The sequence below is a fragment of the Chelon labrosus genome, assembly GCF_963514085.1.
Source record: "Chelon labrosus genome assembly, chromosome: 1".
Lineage (NCBI taxonomy): Eukaryota > Metazoa > Chordata > Actinopteri > Mugiliformes > Mugilidae > Chelon > Chelon labrosus.
Window position 1 is genome coordinate 5,562,725 of NC_140337.1, and position 17,724 is coordinate 5,580,448.

Sequence of the window (17,724 nt, forward strand, 5' to 3'; positions counted from 1 at the left end):
ATGCAATCGCACACCACTGTAATCTCATACAACCTTCATTCATTCAGCCTGCTTATTAATGTCGATGAATTATGCAATATATTTGCTTTGTGGATAATTTTTTACGTTATTTAAACAGCTTTGGACGGTCATGGTTAGATGGGATTATTTAAGAATGCTTAAATTAATTGAGTTTCTGTTTTTAACTGCCATGTAAATGCTGTCTGCATGTTCAGGTTGAACCTCCTAGAAGCCTCCAGAATGCAGCCAATGACCAGTGCTGTTCAAGGGGCCCCTTTTGGCCAAATGTTTTTTTTCTAGTTGTCTTTTTTGTCCTTCATTCATTCATCCATCTTCTGTACCAGGCTTATTCCTGTTAAGGGTCGTGGAGTCTGCTGGAGCCTATCCCAGCAGTCATTGAGTGAGAGGTGGGGGTACATCCTGGACAGGTCTCCAGTCTATCGCAGGGCTAACATAGAGAGACAGACAACCATGCACACTCACATTCACACCTACGGCCAATTTAGAATCACCAATGAACCTAACCAGTATGTCTTTGGATGGTGGGAGGAAGCCGGAGTACCTGGAGAGAACCCACGCAGACACAGGGAGAACATGCAAACTCCACACAGAAAGGCCAGCCGGCCCATGGATTCGAACCCGGGACCTTCTCGCATCAGTGCTAACCACCTCGCCACTGTGCCGCCCCTTTTTTGTCCAGAAAGTTGTAAATAAAACAATTTATTCGGTTAATCTCAGTCCAGATTAAGTTCAAAACTCGAGAGCCCTGGAGTAGTAACAAGAATGCTAATTAGCAATGGGTTTAGGCTAGTGTAGCATACTGCTAGCTTGTTAGCAGCCTCTGTTAGGCTCATGTTCTGCTCACCAAGTAAACCCACCTACATGTGTGTAATTATGTTTTTTCATGGTGTAACATTGCAAAAACAGAAATAATGTACTATGGAACTCTAATTCATTTTATGACAGAACAATTAGTAGCTAAACAGCAGGTTTAGGCTAAATTCGCATGTTACTCGCTAGCTAGAGCTCTTTAAGGGTCCTGTTCTGCTTATCAACTGAGCCCATTTATTTCAATAAGTACACTGTTACAGAGTGTTACAGTATACTATTGACAAATTTTAATAGTTAAGAGTTGGAAATACCTTAGTGGTGCTCAAGTGCTGCCCATTTCCAAGATGGCGTCAAATTTCTTTCTGACTCTTCAGCTGCACTGCGTCCACCTATGTCCACAACAAGCTGCATCACAACCAGTTTACACACTATTCGCGCAGAAGACATTTTGACTTGTCAGAGTGAGGAAAGCACAGCTGTCCTAATTACAGGCCGCATTCCACTTAGATGATATCTTGTTTTTGTTCATTCTAGTTCACTGTCATAACTTACCGGGACACGTAATGGAATAGAGCCATCTCCTTTGCTTTCCTTTCCTTTGACAAGTCAAAATGTCTGCCGTGAAATAGGCCAGTATCAGTTCATATAACATATTTTTCTCTATATTTGACAAGGAAATGTTCTTTAAAAAATGCTGAGTGGACGTGTAGATATATTTATTATTACCAACATTAGAAATGCAGTTGTACATCGGAGAAGAAAGACATGAGACAAGGAGTTACTCTTAAGCTTTTATTAATATCGAAGTTTGCTTATTTTTAGGATGTTCATTGTGTTACACAGAGAAATTAGCCACACAAGTAAATTTGATTGTATTCTCTTTACTTCAGCTCTTTTTATTGTTAATTATATTATTCTCCCTTATAAGCGCTAATGCTAAAAAAGTTACACAAGAACTATCACACGGTTTAACTAACTCGTGAGCACATCGGGACGGTAAACTAACACTTCACATTGATAAAACGAAAAGAAAAATAAAATAAATAAAAAGTCATAGAAGGGGGAAGAAAAATATGATCAAAGTAAAAATTAAGAGACTAACAAATGGACAAGCATTTACAATCACACATTCCCGCTCAGCTCTCTGGAAGGAAGTATCGTTATGTTATCTTTATTTGGTAATTCCTTCTTCTTAGGCTTCACCTGTTTTTATTTAGTAGATGCTCCCATGCCTGATTGTTTGAGTTTTAATTCGGCCTAGGGTGAGCCAAACATTTACATTCCACTCATCAGACTGCTGGACAGCAAACCAAGTGGCATCCTGGCCAGTTTGCATCACAAAGCATTTTTAATCATTAGGATAAGCGTTTGTCAACAGTTGCAACAGTTAGCGGATCAAAAAGCGGTTTGTGCATTGTGCTGTGATGAAACGGATTTCCGCGGGCATCGTCTCCAAGCTCATTTCTGAAACCCTCCAGTAACGTTCCTGGCACTCTCATCAAAATCGTCTCCACGTCAACAAACAGGTTTGGGATAGCAGCACTAGGTAGCATGTGAAAGAAACAGGCGAACCTTCAGCCGACTCATGACACATGCTTATATAAGATAAAACGATCCCAAATGCACAGAGGCCTTGCTCCTGATATCGGACTGGGTTAAAATGTGGGTCCTTTAAAAAAAAAAAAAAAAACGTCTAAAGGCTACACATCACGGGGCAGTGGTAAGCTTTGTATTCAAATCTTAACAGTTTAGATTGACTGCTAATGGTCGGTTCGAAGTTAAGTGACACAAAAAAAAGGCAAACTCTTATGGGAACGAGCAACCCTTGTTGTAAGTGTGGTGGCAGTGAAGGGGCTGGTTCATTGTCGTCGATAAGTCACAGGGGGGTTTGTTGGTCTCAAAATTGATTATTAAAGGACCCTGGCCTTTCTCCGTGTGCTTCCAGTATACTTCCGTACACCTCACATTGACTTCCTCACACACACATAGGCTATCATGCAGACACGACTCTCTTGACCCCGTCGCTTGGATAAAGCCGCTTGCTGTTGGAGAGGGGTTCGTCTCGCCTCACAACGCACATAAACTCAAGTATGCTAGCTGGGTTTGTTAGGAGGTATCCATGCACGGGCAAGGCTAAGAGACTACAACCCAGATGATAAACACAGTGATCCCTTCCGGCCGCGCCCAACACTGGAATGCAATATCCATGCCGGCATGCTACTGATGATGTAACGCTCCCTGGTGAGTAGTACGCAAGCGTGGATATTAAGACACGCAGTGCAAGGCTGCCAGCAATATTGGAAGCACTATTTAATGTGCGACTAGCATTAACAATAGGGTGCTAGCTAGCTGAAGTGCGTAAACACCCTCAGTCTCACCTATGCTTACCTTCAGACCATCACACATACACACACACACACACACACACATAAATCCACGCAAACTCATTAGCAGAATATAAAAGAAAAATATTATCCAGTCAGTATTAACATGGGCTGATGCCACGCATGCAACTTCCAAAAAAAAAAAAAAAAAGAAAGAAAGAAAAAGCTTCCAACCCACTTCCTCAAATCCAATGAGAAAACAAAAACAGTCACTTATAGACGGGGCAAATGGAAGACATAAACAACCTGGCAACATCGAGGAGGAAGTATCATGGCTCTCGCTGGCTGCTTCGGGTCAGCCAGTCGGCAGCTTCAGCCCCTCAACCAGACAGGTTAAAGAAAAGAACACAATAAAAACTAGCCTTAAAAGACACACATTGCTGTAAGTATCTCTGCTATAGTATGTTTTTTTTTTTTTTTAATCTATTTTAAACTCGGTGTGTAACAAAGAGAAAAGTGTTAGTGCTTTTTTTTTTCGTCTATTCATCGTTAGCTTCAATGTCATCATCAACAACATAATAATCATCGACAACAATACTGTTTTCAGAATTATTACTAATGGTTAACGCGAGGTTAACTAAATTAAAGGGCTCTATTGGCGGACAGAGTCTCCAATAGAGGGAGGGAGAAAGGACAGGTTGACATTTTTTCTTCACTTCCTCCCTGTTTTATTAATCTCTTCCTGCCTTCTTAAGGCTTCTTGTATTTGTTTTAGAAACGCCCAATCTACTTTCAGCTAGAAGGTGGGTGTGAGGAGAAGGACTGGACTCAAATGTGGTGCAAAATATGGAGGATACCTCGCTATCTTCTGTTGAAATCATTTCCCTATTTCTCTTCCTCCCTCCCTCCCTCTCTCTGTCTCTATTCCTATTCTGCACTTGTGGGGAATGATGGGAGTTGTTTAGTGACAAATAAGTAACCCATTCGTCTTGTTCCTGCATTATCCTTATGCTTCATCTTTCCCTTTGTTTTACTTGCGCCCTCCTCTCTTTCCCACCTCTCTCTCTCTCTCTCTCTCTCTCTCTCTTTCCCACCTCTCTCTCTTTCTCTCTCTCTCTCTCTCTCTCTCTCTGCATCGTTTTGTTTTCTCTTCAACAGGACACCTCCATGGTTTGGGAGGGGCTGGGCGGCATCTGTCCACCCTGCGAGCCCTGGGACAGGGTGCGGGAGCGAGAACGGGTCCCGTCCATGGAGTAGGAGGAGGAGAGGGAGGTGGTGCGGGAGCGGGAGAGGCGGGTCATGCAAGATGAAGCCACTGTGGAGAAACAGAAAGAAATATAACATTTAGGTCACGCTCACTAACTTGAAAGCAATAGAAAAAGAATTCACTGTTTTAAGGATAAAACAATAAAGTACCAAAACCGCTGTTACATGCGCTATGCTTGAAAATCTTTCACAATAAAAGTACTGATAATAAATTCACAGTCCACTTAAAAAGTTATAACGCTATAGAGGGATTTTAATCTGAAACTGAAACAGAAAGTGTGAAATTTATATCAACTGAAGTATGATAAATCATTATTATCATACCTATCAGACAGATAAATGGCCTTGCCTTAACATAATCCTGCATCTAATAAAGGCATGTCTCATTCTGCAGATGAGGTAAATAAAGGCACTGATCACTATTTGAAAATTCGGTAATGCACTATGATGGTGCTTCTTCATTTTTGTGCTTTGCTGATTATTAAATTCTATGAGATGTGCTGACAATGAACATTACAGAATACTAAAAGTGGTGATATGCAATAAAAAATGAAACAGTACTGTATTTGTGAACAGTAATATAAATGATCAGTAAACTTACTGTAACCCATGCCCTGGATGAAATACTTGAAAGCCTCAGTCAGTTTAGCAGGCTGTAAACAAAAAAAAACCCGAAGTAATGTTACATATTCCATCACAACAGACACTAATTGTATACATAACTAAGTAAAGGTACACACTGGTGACCCCATGTGGCAGTCATCAGAAATAACAGCTTTATTTCTGATGACTAGAAACCATAGACTGTATATAAATATGGACAATGCATCCCCACTTCTTTGCATTGGCCAAACTGACGCTACTTTCCCGGGGATACGGGCAGCGCCATCTTGCAAGTTTGGAGCCAGAGTCGTTCCAAGAGTGGAGCCACGTGGAGCTGCTGTACCTCTACCAGTTGCAAGGAAATATTGGATTATACGCTGTGCTTATTTATTTATTTTTCTCAGTTCTCACGGCCCGATGGGATCACTTCATGGAGCGGTTAATAAATAACTAACTAAAACCAAACTTTTAAGAAAACATGACACTTGAACATGCATCAGCATTATATTAACTACCTAATGACAGAAACCATCCTTGGAAAAATGATTTGATGTGCATTTTAGTGTTTTAGTTTGGCCCCATCCACGAACATGGAGGGATGGAGCTTATGGCCTTTTATGTAGTCAGTCACTAGGGGGAGCTCTACTTGCTTTGGCTTCACTTTTGAGGAGCTGTTCCGTCATCCATCTTTATACAGTCTATGCAAGTTTGAATCAGGTCCTGTGCCATAAAGCAAACCTAACACAAACTATTTGCTTTGTCAAATTAATTTAATAAGTGCAACATGAGCAACAGGATGTTCTACTTTAATTAAATGGGAGATTTTTTACATTAAAAGTATTGCCTGGTTCAGGTTTAACATCCAAGCTGATTATCAGTAACACGTGAGGATTTCAGGGAATCTAGTTGAGGTATTTTGTTACCTGAGTCAGCTGAGGGAGACCACCAGCATCAGCCATCTGTGAAGGAACAGAAGAAGTAAATAACAGTGAGAGAACAGAGAAAGACATTTTAAACAAACACTAAATAAATACTCATGGCGTTCACCTTTAGGAATGAGGTTGTTGTTGGGTCTAGTTTGCTGTTGCACTCCACCTAGTGGTCAGAGAAAGAAAAACTTTAAACTTACTTCCTATGGGCATTTGAACAGCAACTGCAATCAACACATGCAATCAAAATTAAGCAGACTTTTGAAAGGTCACCCTAGCTTGCTTCACGTTTTTAATGGAATCTAGCTGTTTCAAAAACTTACGGCAGCGTCCTCATACGGGGCTTGATCCCCCACCACTAACATAACTGGACACCTGAGGTTGAAACAAGAGGAGATCAGATGTCAGACGAGTAGCTTTTTAAGATTTCAGAGGTTTATATATAAAAAAATGAGAGTAGGTATTTACTTGAAGGTGCAGTTGCGGTCAAGGTTCAGGTCTCTACGACTGGAGGGGGGAAAAAAGATGTTAGTCATGGTGATGTTTCTATTTGTGTTTATGTAGTGATGTCTCTTGGTGCGTTTACCTGTTGTAAGTCTTCCAGAGGAGCTCTATGTTGACCACATTAGAGGCTTTAGACATCCGCTCTCTGTGAGACTGCACCAGGTCTGTGTTTGCTGACAGCTCCTCCTGTAAAAAGGTTTTCAAATGTGTCAACAAGGGATGCACTCCAAATTATGTTTTTTTCTCCCCCAAATAACAACAGTAACGCGCACATTTATTGACAAGTACCTGACTGAAAAGATGGGTCAGGATCTGCTCTGTGAGGGAGGACGTCACCGAGCTGAGCTACAGAGGGAGAGGACGAACTATAGCGTTATTAAATAAAAGATAACATAATATATAACAAACATTCACATAATCAATAGCGCAGAAGAACCCAGACCATGCACACACTGGCGTAATTTCATATCCGCAGCTAAATTTAAATTGACGAAGAACTCCCATTAGGAAATAAATAGATTAAAATACCACATTTCTGTGGGCAGGACAACGTAGCCATGAGTCAGTCAGAGGGAGGAAAGAATTAAAGGAGGAAAGGAAGAGGGCCTACATACCTTCTGAGCGGCCCAGTCTATCCATCCCCGAGCATTAGTGTCGATGTTGATCAAAACAAGACCTTCCACTGAATCTGGGTTCGCAAGCTAAACACAGAATGGTCGCAAGGAAGAGAAAAATGTCACATTAAATGTTTTCAGATTTAGATTTAGCAATACAAATCCAAAAGTGACATGTACAGCCAAGCATGTCCAAGATGTTTTCGTTTGAAAATGGATTGCTGCATTTACACATAATGTCACTGTTTTGATCATAGGTCCTTTAAAGTTGAGACTCTTTAGAAATGACGGCAGCATGTTAAAAAACTCAAGAGTTGGTTTTACTCTTATTATTCATGTCCATTTCTTGATTGGGTCTTATTGATCACTATATGACCTTTCCTGATTCTTCACGCCCCTATCACGTGATTCTTTTCTAGAAAACGACTACCACCAATGGTTAATTCAACATCATCAACAAATTACAGGTGTTGCTGACTTCAACTGTTGTCTGTTGTGTAGTTAAAGCTGGCTTTCCAGCATGGAACTACTGCCTACAAGCACTAAGTACGGCGAGAGGTCATTTCTGGAGCTGTGTTAAAATAGTACGGGAAAATACATGGATTATCCAGACTGTTTTCCTTTTAAAGTGGAACAACATTTCATTGTAGACATTTGATAAATAAAAGCCACATATAAAGCTACGAAACACAACTCCTGAAAGAGAAACAGAATCCAATAGTACTCTTTCTGATGGGACATCATTAAAATTAGTTGATGCTAATTATTGCTACAGTATAGAGACAGAGTTCGGGACAGTTACGAGACAGATTTGATTGTTGAGTAGAGTTGTTGATGTGTAAATATTCACCTAACTTTTTGTTATTAATAAATGATTATTCAGATGTCAATCTGTATGTTTTATGTCCTGTCACTATGCACTGCTAATCTGGACAACAATAAGTAGAAAGTTTGAAAGATTGCCATTTCCTGGAATATGACTCATCCTGCACTCGGGGGCGTGTACTAATTTGATGTAATTTAATGTCCCTGCCTCCCCCTGCGCCTCTCCTTCCCTAGTAGCTATGCCACCTTAGCTTAGGTCATTATAGCTGACCAATCAGAGCGGACTGGTGTTTTCTGGAGGGGGCGGCCTCTCAAGATCTGTTTTTACAGTAGAAAAACACTCTGCAAGCAGTGTTCATGGGGACTTTAAGATAATCAAATGCATTGATTATAATTAGTAACAACAAAACCTATGGAAAAGTTCTATGAAACACATAAAATAAAGCAGTGCCAATTATTCTGATGATTATACTGCTGACAAAAGCTAAATGATCAACAGATTAACCAATCTTCATCCTTGCACCATTACTCACCATATTATTCTGCAGCTCAACCAACAAAGCAATGCAAAATACTGACAGCTACTGGCTTTATGTGAAAAAAAAAAAAACAGTCCTCCACAAATGACTCAACACAACAAAAGAGGATGCTTACTGTGAACTTGGAGAGGATGTACGCTCCCGCTCCCACGCCCACTCCGATTACGGTGCGGAAGCTGGAACATGGAAACGGCAAGTTAGCGACACATGCGAACACAAAGGGCACTGTAACTGAAGTCACTTTTTTATTTATAGTTGACATAAATAAAAAATGGAACGAGTTTCTCTCACTGGTTTGGACCAAGCAAAAAAAAATAAAGAACTGTAATCATGTGAATTGTATTTACTGTGGTCCCATTAAACCCATGTGAGCTTGGATGAAATTTTTATTGAATCTGGAAAATTTAGATTTTTGAGATTGGATAAATTCAGCCAATTCAGTTAATAAACTTTATTTACCTACAGTTCCTACTGCAGCAAGATTTTTCATAGGCTAAAATGGTGTGAAACATTTAACGGCCCAAAATCCTATGGTTGTGAGTTGGGTATGATTGCAATAAAATATGGTACTATAGTTATTATATAAAGCAGGCTTTCAGCACTAACTAGAATAAAAGTTTTAAAAAGAGACCTTAAAAGCTTTGTCTGACCTTCTGTAAGGTAACAAAAACAGAAATCCTTCACATTGATTCACTGACCTTTTGTGTGGGCGTATGAAAGCAAATGCTGCTTTGTGTTTATGTCAAAATAAATACCGCAAACTCACTTGAAAAACTGCAGGACGGCAGGGATCATCTCTGCGATGGTCTCCATGGAGGGATACTGGTAACTACAACAGGAGAACACAAATGATCTCAATCGAATCAGGCACCGAATGAGCTGACGTCTCACCAAAGTAGGAAATCCACCAAAGGGATTTATTAAAAACTAAAAACAGACTGAGCTTTCATTTTTACAGTCAGCAGCAGGAGATGTCGTGACAATACATGCAACCAAATCTTCCCAGGCCGTGAAATAATCTCACAAGGAACGGAAGTGATAGAGAAGCGATAGCGGGAGAAAGAAAAAAAATGAAGGGATTTTGTTTAAACCTCAGAGAAGAGCGCATTAGAGACCAGAGAGAGAGGACAATGTAAGAGATAGAAGTATTTTTAGAAGAGATTAGGTTTAAGCCTGCACAGAAGATTGTTTCTGTGAAGTTTGGTCGAAAAAGAAGGTCATGGCAGGACGCTGATTACACACAGTGAACATCATACCCTGCAGGGTAGGCAGCAGCCCCCTCCTCCTGTCCCGGAGCATCAATATGAATCAGGGTGAAGTTCTTGACGATCTCCTGCATCTCCTCGAACTTAAAGAGAGTGGAGAAGCAGCTCTTACCTGCCGGAAACAAAGAGAGGAGATAGAGACGGGAGGTGAAAAGAAGTCACGAGCGAGCGAGGGTTTGGGTGACTCAGGCGTGACGAAGAGCCGGGAAACAAAGAGCGCTACTCACTGTCCAGACCCACATCGTGGAAGGTGAGGATGGCGGGCCGACGGGTGGTTCGTGTCCCGTGGAGGGTCACGTGCAGGACACCGTGTGGGGTCTCGACACTGTGCTCCTGGGGAAAGCACCACAAACAGTTTGTCCATTTAACTTTGAGCCTCATATTAGCATAGCAGGATAGAGAGGTTAGAATTCAAGTGAGAAAAAAAAAAAAGAGTTTTCTTTGGTTAGTAGCTCCCTGATGACGGAGAAAGCCAAGTTCTACAGTTTCAAAATAAAATGCACCATTGTCAGCGGGAATTTCTATCCTGCCTGTACCCGTAGCCACATTTTTCACTCAAATAATGTAGTGAACACTTAAGGAAAATTAATTTTGGGAACATTATAATATAACAATGAGGTTGTATGTAAAATGTTACTTTGTATGTGTGAAATTTTGTATCATAGTCTGTAAATTTATTTGTGAATTATGGCCAAAAGGTTATCCGTGACAAGCCACAGGATTCCTGAAGAGCGATTTTGAAGCTTAGTGTGGTGTCTCCGGGCGCCGCCATCTTGGAAGAGCCTTGCCTGACTCCGCCTATCTCCTGACCAATTCAAAAATGGGCAAAGTAGTCTTTAATTATCTAAATTATGCATTATTTTAAGCCTTAAACAGGTGAGACCTAACAGTTTTTAGTTTTCCAGGTTGTAAATGTGTTTATTTCTACTGTAAAGTTGGACATTTTAACAAGGAAATCTTTGGGGATTGACTTATTTTAAAAGCCAGCCTCCAGAGGACTTGGCTTCATTTTTCAGCACCAGAGGTTTCTCCTTTAGTTGACGTTTGACCACCAACGTTTGTGCCATATTTGCAGAAATTCCCTTAAGGCATGCCTGAGATATCACATTCATGATAACTACGTCCATATAAGGCACCAATGCACTGAACATATAAACATACAACAGACAAAGAAAAGGTGGTAGATTACCATATAAACTTCTCTTATTGCGTAATTCCCTTTTCCTCTGTCCATTTATTCATATAAGTAGTATGTCACGGTCTCTTTCACCAAAATAAATCATTTTTGGATTTTCATTTGAATGTGATATCTCGCCTCTGCAGAATTTCTTCATACTTGGCACAAACCTCCACTCAAGGATGAATTTCTCAGACTTTGGTGGTTAAAGGTCACACAATAAGTCTAATAGAATAAAAGGTCAAATTCGCTGTGACATAATGTTCTGCAAAAAAACATTTTTTTATTAAATTTCTGGAGTCTGGACAAACATGGAAGCAAACTGCAATCTGCTGGATTTGCAGAGGATTACAACAACAAAGTAGTGATTCTAGTTTCCCATTTAAAACAAATTAAGCCCGTATATTAAATGATAATCCTTAAGGTTTACTAATCACAGCGCAAATGTTAAACATATTGAATATTGTAAAGTTTAATAACATGCAGTCCAGACCAAGTTTAAATCTGGTCTTACCTGTCCTTGGTCCAGGAGTATCCTAGCAGCCAGTTCAGCATCCTGTAAGAAAAAAAAAAGGTAAAGCTCTTATTAGCAAAGGTTGTGCAACGGACACGTGACTCTTTGGACATTTATGTACATGATTGAGGAGCCTCTTTTTGTGTCTTTCCAGCTACCTGGAGCGCAGTTATTCAGCTCTTACATAGAAGTAGTTCAAGCGTCATCTTTCTGTTCTTCCCACATGTTAATTGAGGCCTAGCTTCCTAATTAACACCCACACAGGCTGCGCGGGTGACATTACCCCGCGGATCAGGCAGCATAAAACCTCTTCGGAGGAGCAGGTGGCTGCCGGCACGCTGGGCATTATATGGAGGAAGCCCGTCGGTGGGCTTTAAATGGGCCGTTCCTTTGCAACCTTGGATCCATTTACCCCGCTAATGAATTACTAGAATCAAAGGCTCTCAGGAAATTAACAGTGTGGGGAGCTGAAGTGGAGGTGGGTGTGTGGAGATGGAAGTCACCGCCGAGGAGAAAATGTCTAGAGGGTTTAGTGATTGGAGAGATGGATGTCAGGAGTCAGAGCTCAGTAGGTGAGGACGGATGTAAACTTGGGTGGAAGCTTCGTGTCAGAAGCGTGTGAAGTTTGGGTGCAGTCTTCTAAATGGCCATCGTTCATTTTCTGTTCATCACTGCCACATCCCTGAATCATCGCTAAACAAACTCTTCTACGCTTCTCCTTTACTCTTTGTGAGAAAAGTCAATTCAGTTTGACGTGTCAGTGAAAAAATCTTGATGAATTGAGCAAGTAATCAGGCAGCAGGTCAACACATCGGCCACCAGAATGAATCACTACGTCTGTACTCTGTGGGATGCAAATATTGTCAGTCTGTTAAATCATTGACAAGGAAACTATTTTGATGTTCCTTGCTGCCGCTGCCGTTTTTCCAAGGTAAAATAGCAAAAGACTGCCGAATATATTACTAGGGTATTTGCACTTTATAAGACTGGAGCACCGAATCTGCTGGAAACATCAGTGAAGAAGAAGTTTTTTCCCCCTCAACTTTATTAACAACACTGAATCCATAAACTAGAAGGAGATGGATGGTTTTCAACATTGCTGCCCACATCGATTCTGGCTTCATTCATCTTTTTCAAACACTTGTTGTTTTTCTACCTCCATGTTTCTGCCCCTCCTGGAAACGTCGCCCAATGTTTACCTTACGTGGGGCAAACTCACAGGAAGAATAAAAGAGATAAACTCGCTAACAGTATTTATGTGGTTATTAGAAGCAAATATTTTCCTCTTATACAGATTATCAAATCTGCAGTCTGCATTTTTAACAACATTTCCAGACTAAATGATTATAACGAGGAGCTGGTTAGAGGAGGACTCAAACACACGTCTCCGAACTCAGGTGGCAGAATGAAAGTCTTTACTTCCAAAAAGCAAGCAAATGCGAAGTCCAAAAAAGTAACAAGGAAAAAGTCATTAAGCACACAAAAAATGCTCGAACGACGCAGACATGGAGCGCTACGACAGACTGGCAAAGAAGGAATGAAACGCTGAGACTAAATACAAAGGGAATAATGGGACACATCAGAGGCAGCGACCACACAGGAGAAGTGAAGACGTCTGAAATGATAGAGAGTTAGGGACTACAAAATAAAACAGGACGTGAACAAACCCAGAAACAGTTAAACATTTGATTCCACCGAGCTAGATATGACAATGATGTATTAGAAGATTTATTACAGAGGAGAGAATCACTAATCAGTAGCCATAAAAATAATACGGTACTTTTAACCTTTGGAGGTAAAGATTTTCATCTGACAGCAATGCATTTGATTGGCACCCGTCTACCTTGCCACAAACCTCTGTCTAATCTTTCTGCTCTCCTTTCACTGCGTTATCTTTGTTTTAGTGCTGTAGTTCCCTCTTTGCCCACCAGGTGTCACCACATGCGAGACAAACAGCTCCGCTCTGCAGCATCTGCGCGGCAACATCAGCCCAGCACAGTACAGGAGCCTCTCGCTCTGTCCTCGGGGATTTGACGTCAACCCAGCAGATATGAGGCAAGGCTGGCTGCAGCCGCGCACGGACACACATATAGACGTAGATATGTACAGACACACATTTGCACACACAGTCGTGCGCGTATGTTTGGAAAGCAGGCTGTCACATGTCGGCTTTGCACAAACTCACTCTTGCATTCGCATGCACAGCGAGGACACATAAACACATGAAGCGGGCATTGTTTTTCTGTCTCCTGGGACACCCACACACACACACATAGTCTGTGGTTTCAGATCATTTGAGAACTATGTAATTAATATGTGCTCCTTCATGTTTGGATGCTTGAGTTTTCAGCATGGTAAATGAGCGCGTGCATGTGTGTTTGCATGTGGCGCCGTCTCTGACCTTGGTGGAGTCAGCCTGACCCGTGAGCAAGGGCTTGTCCTCCGTGATGGCGATCTCCTGCATTTCCGTTGTCATGGTGTCACCTCCTGTGCAGGTAGAAGACACATCTCAGTTCAACAGTCGTCCTTCCATAGGCGCTTTAAAACACACACAGACGGCCGCACCAGCGCGCGTGCACACACACACCGAGTGATTAAACACTGTGCGTGGCTGCCATCCTCTGGGACTTTGTTTGGGCCGTGGGACCTCATGAAAGTTAATTAGTAATTAGTGGCAGCAGAGAAGAGCAGAAAAGGATTGTGGGACGGAGGAACAAAGAGATAAAAGAGAAGAAGGACACATCTTCGTTCAATTTAAAACACAACACACATAGATGGAAGGTTTAGGATACAGTCCTGCAGGCAGATTAGCTGAAATTTATTTTTTCTTGGACACATGTCTCATATGTACACCATCTATATCATATGTATACATCTATATATGTATAAATATACACAGTATGAAGGTGGCTGGTGTATTTTTACAGATCAATACTACTAAAATATAAAATTAAACTGTAGGACAAGTGAGGAAGGAGGTGGAAAATTGCTGCACTGGAAGAGGAGTGGTCGTGAGAAATGACTGCAGCAAACAAGGGACTGATAAGGATGAAGGGGAAAAAGAAAGACTTTGTATTACACTGCTTTTATCTGGGGAAGGTCAGCCGAGCATGCCACTTCATTTCAGACGCCTTCACACCTTTAATGTGTTACTTTGAGTCCAGCAGCCGAGAGCTGAGAGCTGCACCCCAAGGCGTCACGGAGGTGGCTGTTCGGAGAGCAAGTTCATTTAGCTTCCCCACACGGATCGGTGATGTTTATCACTCTGGATTCTCCGTCCAAGCTAGCTCCTTAAATCACTGAAGGCATTCAAATGGAACTCGCGGGCTCGTGCTTGCGACACGGGAAGTCGTGCGCACGAGATGCTCGGCGTCGACGATGGTAAGTCGGGAGAACGCCGCTGCTAGGCAACTGTTGTCGTCTAGAAGCCACCGAGGTTAACAATCTGGCGAGGTAGTGCAATGTGGGAAATGCAAAGATAAAATTACAAAGAAATCCTGTCTTGTGAACTCATGAACTTACTGCATAACTCCAGAGTAGAGGTTGTGAATGTCACAAGAGGGGGGCTGTTCATCTACATAACTCCATCTGAAGGCAGCAAAGCTCTGCAGGACCTTTGGTGCGTCCAGTTATTACAGTTCCCCGATTACATGGGAAAGCACAACCACAAATTTTGTAAGTGCAAAGCTAGCTAGACAAATTGTTGCTTAAGCTACATTTAGTTCTGTGTTGGTTCTCTCAGTAGCCGGGCAAGCACAGACAATCCTACCTCCTTTTGTCTCCTGTCTATTGAGAGGTCTTCTTTCTTTTGTGTGTTGAGGTGATGTTTTTTTTATTAGATAGTTGCTCAACATTTATTGCCTCAGTCATGATGTTTGAAGTACACAGAGAAACTCAACACTGCGACGTAATTACGGAACCACACCGGCACCAGTGAACAGGTATAATGCTTGCAACGATGTCCGACCCTGGCCATGACTTGGACGCTTCAGAGATCCATTGCAGGAGAATTATCCAAGCTTTAGAAGCCAAGTTAAAAGGGCAACTAGGTGACTAATACAAATATGTGCACATAAACACCACAATAACTATAAAGAGTAGACAGCAGGTTTACAGTCAGTACTGCTGCACTGTGCAGTAACTGCTCTATATTCTTTTAAATGTATTGTATTTGTTAGGCTATGATTTTTAAGCTGTGATTAAAAAAACACATCAGACTGGACAATGCAACAAAACCTTCTGTCTATCACAGCAATTTACCAATTTCCAACCAATGGAAAATGACCCTCACATGTAATACTGAGGCTGATATTGTGCCTGTGTGGCAGCATTACGCTGGACCTGACGTTTAAACCTGAAATACTGGGCCTTTTGTCACGGTGCGCTGTTTATGTGTGCGCCAACGTGTGAACAATTCATGCTCTCATAAACCGATGACTGTATTTTATGCGCAGATCTGGCATTAGATCAGAGAGGGTACGAGGCGAGCTGGTGTGTGCGTGTGTGTTGGCGTGCCCGTGTGTGCGCGCGCGCACGTGTGCGCTCATCAGAAAATGAACTGCCGCCGCAGGGGAAGCTGCGTCTCTCTGGGTCCCAAACGGAAATGATTAGTCACCGCAGAACCCCAACACTGCTTCTGCTGTTCACCATCCGTCTGTCCTGCCCTCCCCCTCCATTTACATCTGCTAAGTCTCCCACATACTGCATCTTATTTTTCAAACCTCTGCCGGTGCAGTGTCCTTGCCGCTCTCTACTTTTATTCACTCAGTGTCAGATTCAAACTATAAGGCACTCAGTAGAGGGGTTTATTCCAAAGATTTATTTTTCTCTGCAATGCTTCAGCTTCTGTAAATGCTCAGATCTGTCTTGCAGCTGTATGTTATGCTGCTGGCACTGAATGCTGTACAAAAAAACTAAAATAAAAAATCTAATTGTGTGAATCCTGCAGACAAATGAGCTAAAATGTAATAAACTGATCGTTGAGTCATCAGGCTGTCAACAGACATCAGCACCTATTAGGGCTGTGACTATCCATCATTTTCATTATAAGTTAATCCACTGAAGAGAGCCTGGCTGCAAAGAACTCTCTTCTTAGACACATTTTTCATACATATACCATCCAATCATGTGTGCCTGCTCACTACAGGCAACGCTATATATAAATATACACAGCATGTAGGTGGCAGAGATATATGTCTGCCACAAAACCGCAAAGCTCTGCCTTTTTGCTGCAACATGACTGTCAGTATTTGACAAGTAATGTCCTAAAATAGTGAAAAATGAGACGCAAACTTTTCTTAAAACCAAAGGCGACGGCTTCGGACTTATTTTGTCTTGACAAAAGACCAAAACAAAATATTTCAGGATCTTTGACAAAGCTGACACTGACAATATCATCACAACAATACATCTGAGACAAATACTAGAAGACGGAGCTCTTCACCCTCGCATTTCCTCCATGTCCAACTGGTTCATCAAATCCGTTTCTGGACGGTGGCTCCACTCGATGCAGATAAAATGCCTTCAGCGCCTAGCGCGTTAACACATGCGCTGACGCAAGTGCAGCGTGCAAGCACTTGGACTATATACTAGTACTATTTCCAGGACATTTGCACTTCAGAGTTACTAAATCCACGCTGACTGACAGTGTTTGAAGCGCATGACATCCATCTATGTTTAGGAGTTTACCAAAAAGAGTGTTTTGTAAATGCTGTTACAAAAATAATAATACTAGGACGAGTTACCGAAGTGGTGTTAGCCGAAACAAGGTGATCTACCTACATGTAATATTCATCCATTCATTTTCTGTAACCGCTTGTTCCTGTGAGGGGTCATGGGGTCTGCTGGAGCCTGTCCCAGCTTACATGTAATATCTATCTATCTATCTATCTATCTATCTATCTATCTATCTATCTATCTATCTACACCCTAAGTCATATAGCCTATATTGTTGCTACAGTGTTAAAGCTCTATCCATCTTTGTTTTTATTATTCTAAGAAAAAGTGTTACACAGCACCTTTATGAAAAATAGCGCTGTCCCTTTAAGGAAGTTGGCAGTCTTGAGTTGTTGTGATCAATGTTGTGCAAGGCTGTGGATGTGTGCCACTGAACTGAGGGCATGTTGCAATAAAAAGTTCAAAAAAAAGCAAAACATAACTCCGTCTCTTTACATCTGTCAGAGTAGCCCTGCTTATCACATTTGTTTGCTACGCTAATCAATAAGCTAGCCATCAGGCTCTTATACTAAGAATACGTTAAATTCAATTTAGTTACAATAACAGACATATACGCATGTCTAACATTTCCCACCAAGGTCGCCATTCAAGCTCAGA

The 17,724-nt window shown here is 41.6% G+C and overlaps 1 protein-coding gene across 1 annotated transcript in view; it reads right to left on the reverse strand.

The window, feature by feature from the left end:
• Nucleotides 1–1,147: 1,147 nt before the first annotated feature.
• ndrg2 (NDRG family member 2) overlaps nt 1,148–17,724 on the reverse strand; it is a 34,037-nt gene continuing 17,460 nt past the window's right edge. The window contains exons 2-16 of the mRNA XM_084547481.1: nt 13,793–13,878; nt 11,392–11,433; nt 9,928–10,033; nt 9,692–9,812; nt 9,202–9,264; nt 8,551–8,611; nt 7,072–7,158; nt 6,746–6,802; nt 6,540–6,643; nt 6,422–6,460; nt 6,277–6,328; nt 6,072–6,119; nt 5,948–5,983; nt 5,023–5,074; nt 1,148–4,470 (exon numbers count right to left, since the gene is read on the reverse strand). Coding sequence (XP_084403607.1) covers nt 4,307–4,470; nt 5,023–5,074; nt 5,948–5,983; nt 6,072–6,119; nt 6,277–6,328; nt 6,422–6,460; nt 6,540–6,643; nt 6,746–6,802; nt 7,072–7,158; nt 8,551–8,611; nt 9,202–9,264; nt 9,692–9,812; nt 9,928–10,033; nt 11,392–11,433; nt 13,793–13,867 — 1,107 coding nt within the window. The 5' untranslated portion in view covers nt 13,868–13,878 and the 3' untranslated portion in view covers nt 1,148–4,306. The remainder of the gene's footprint in view (nt 4,471–5,022; nt 5,075–5,947; nt 5,984–6,071; nt 6,120–6,276; nt 6,329–6,421; nt 6,461–6,539; nt 6,644–6,745; nt 6,803–7,071; nt 7,159–8,550; nt 8,612–9,201; nt 9,265–9,691; nt 9,813–9,927; nt 10,034–11,391; nt 11,434–13,792; nt 13,879–17,724) is intronic.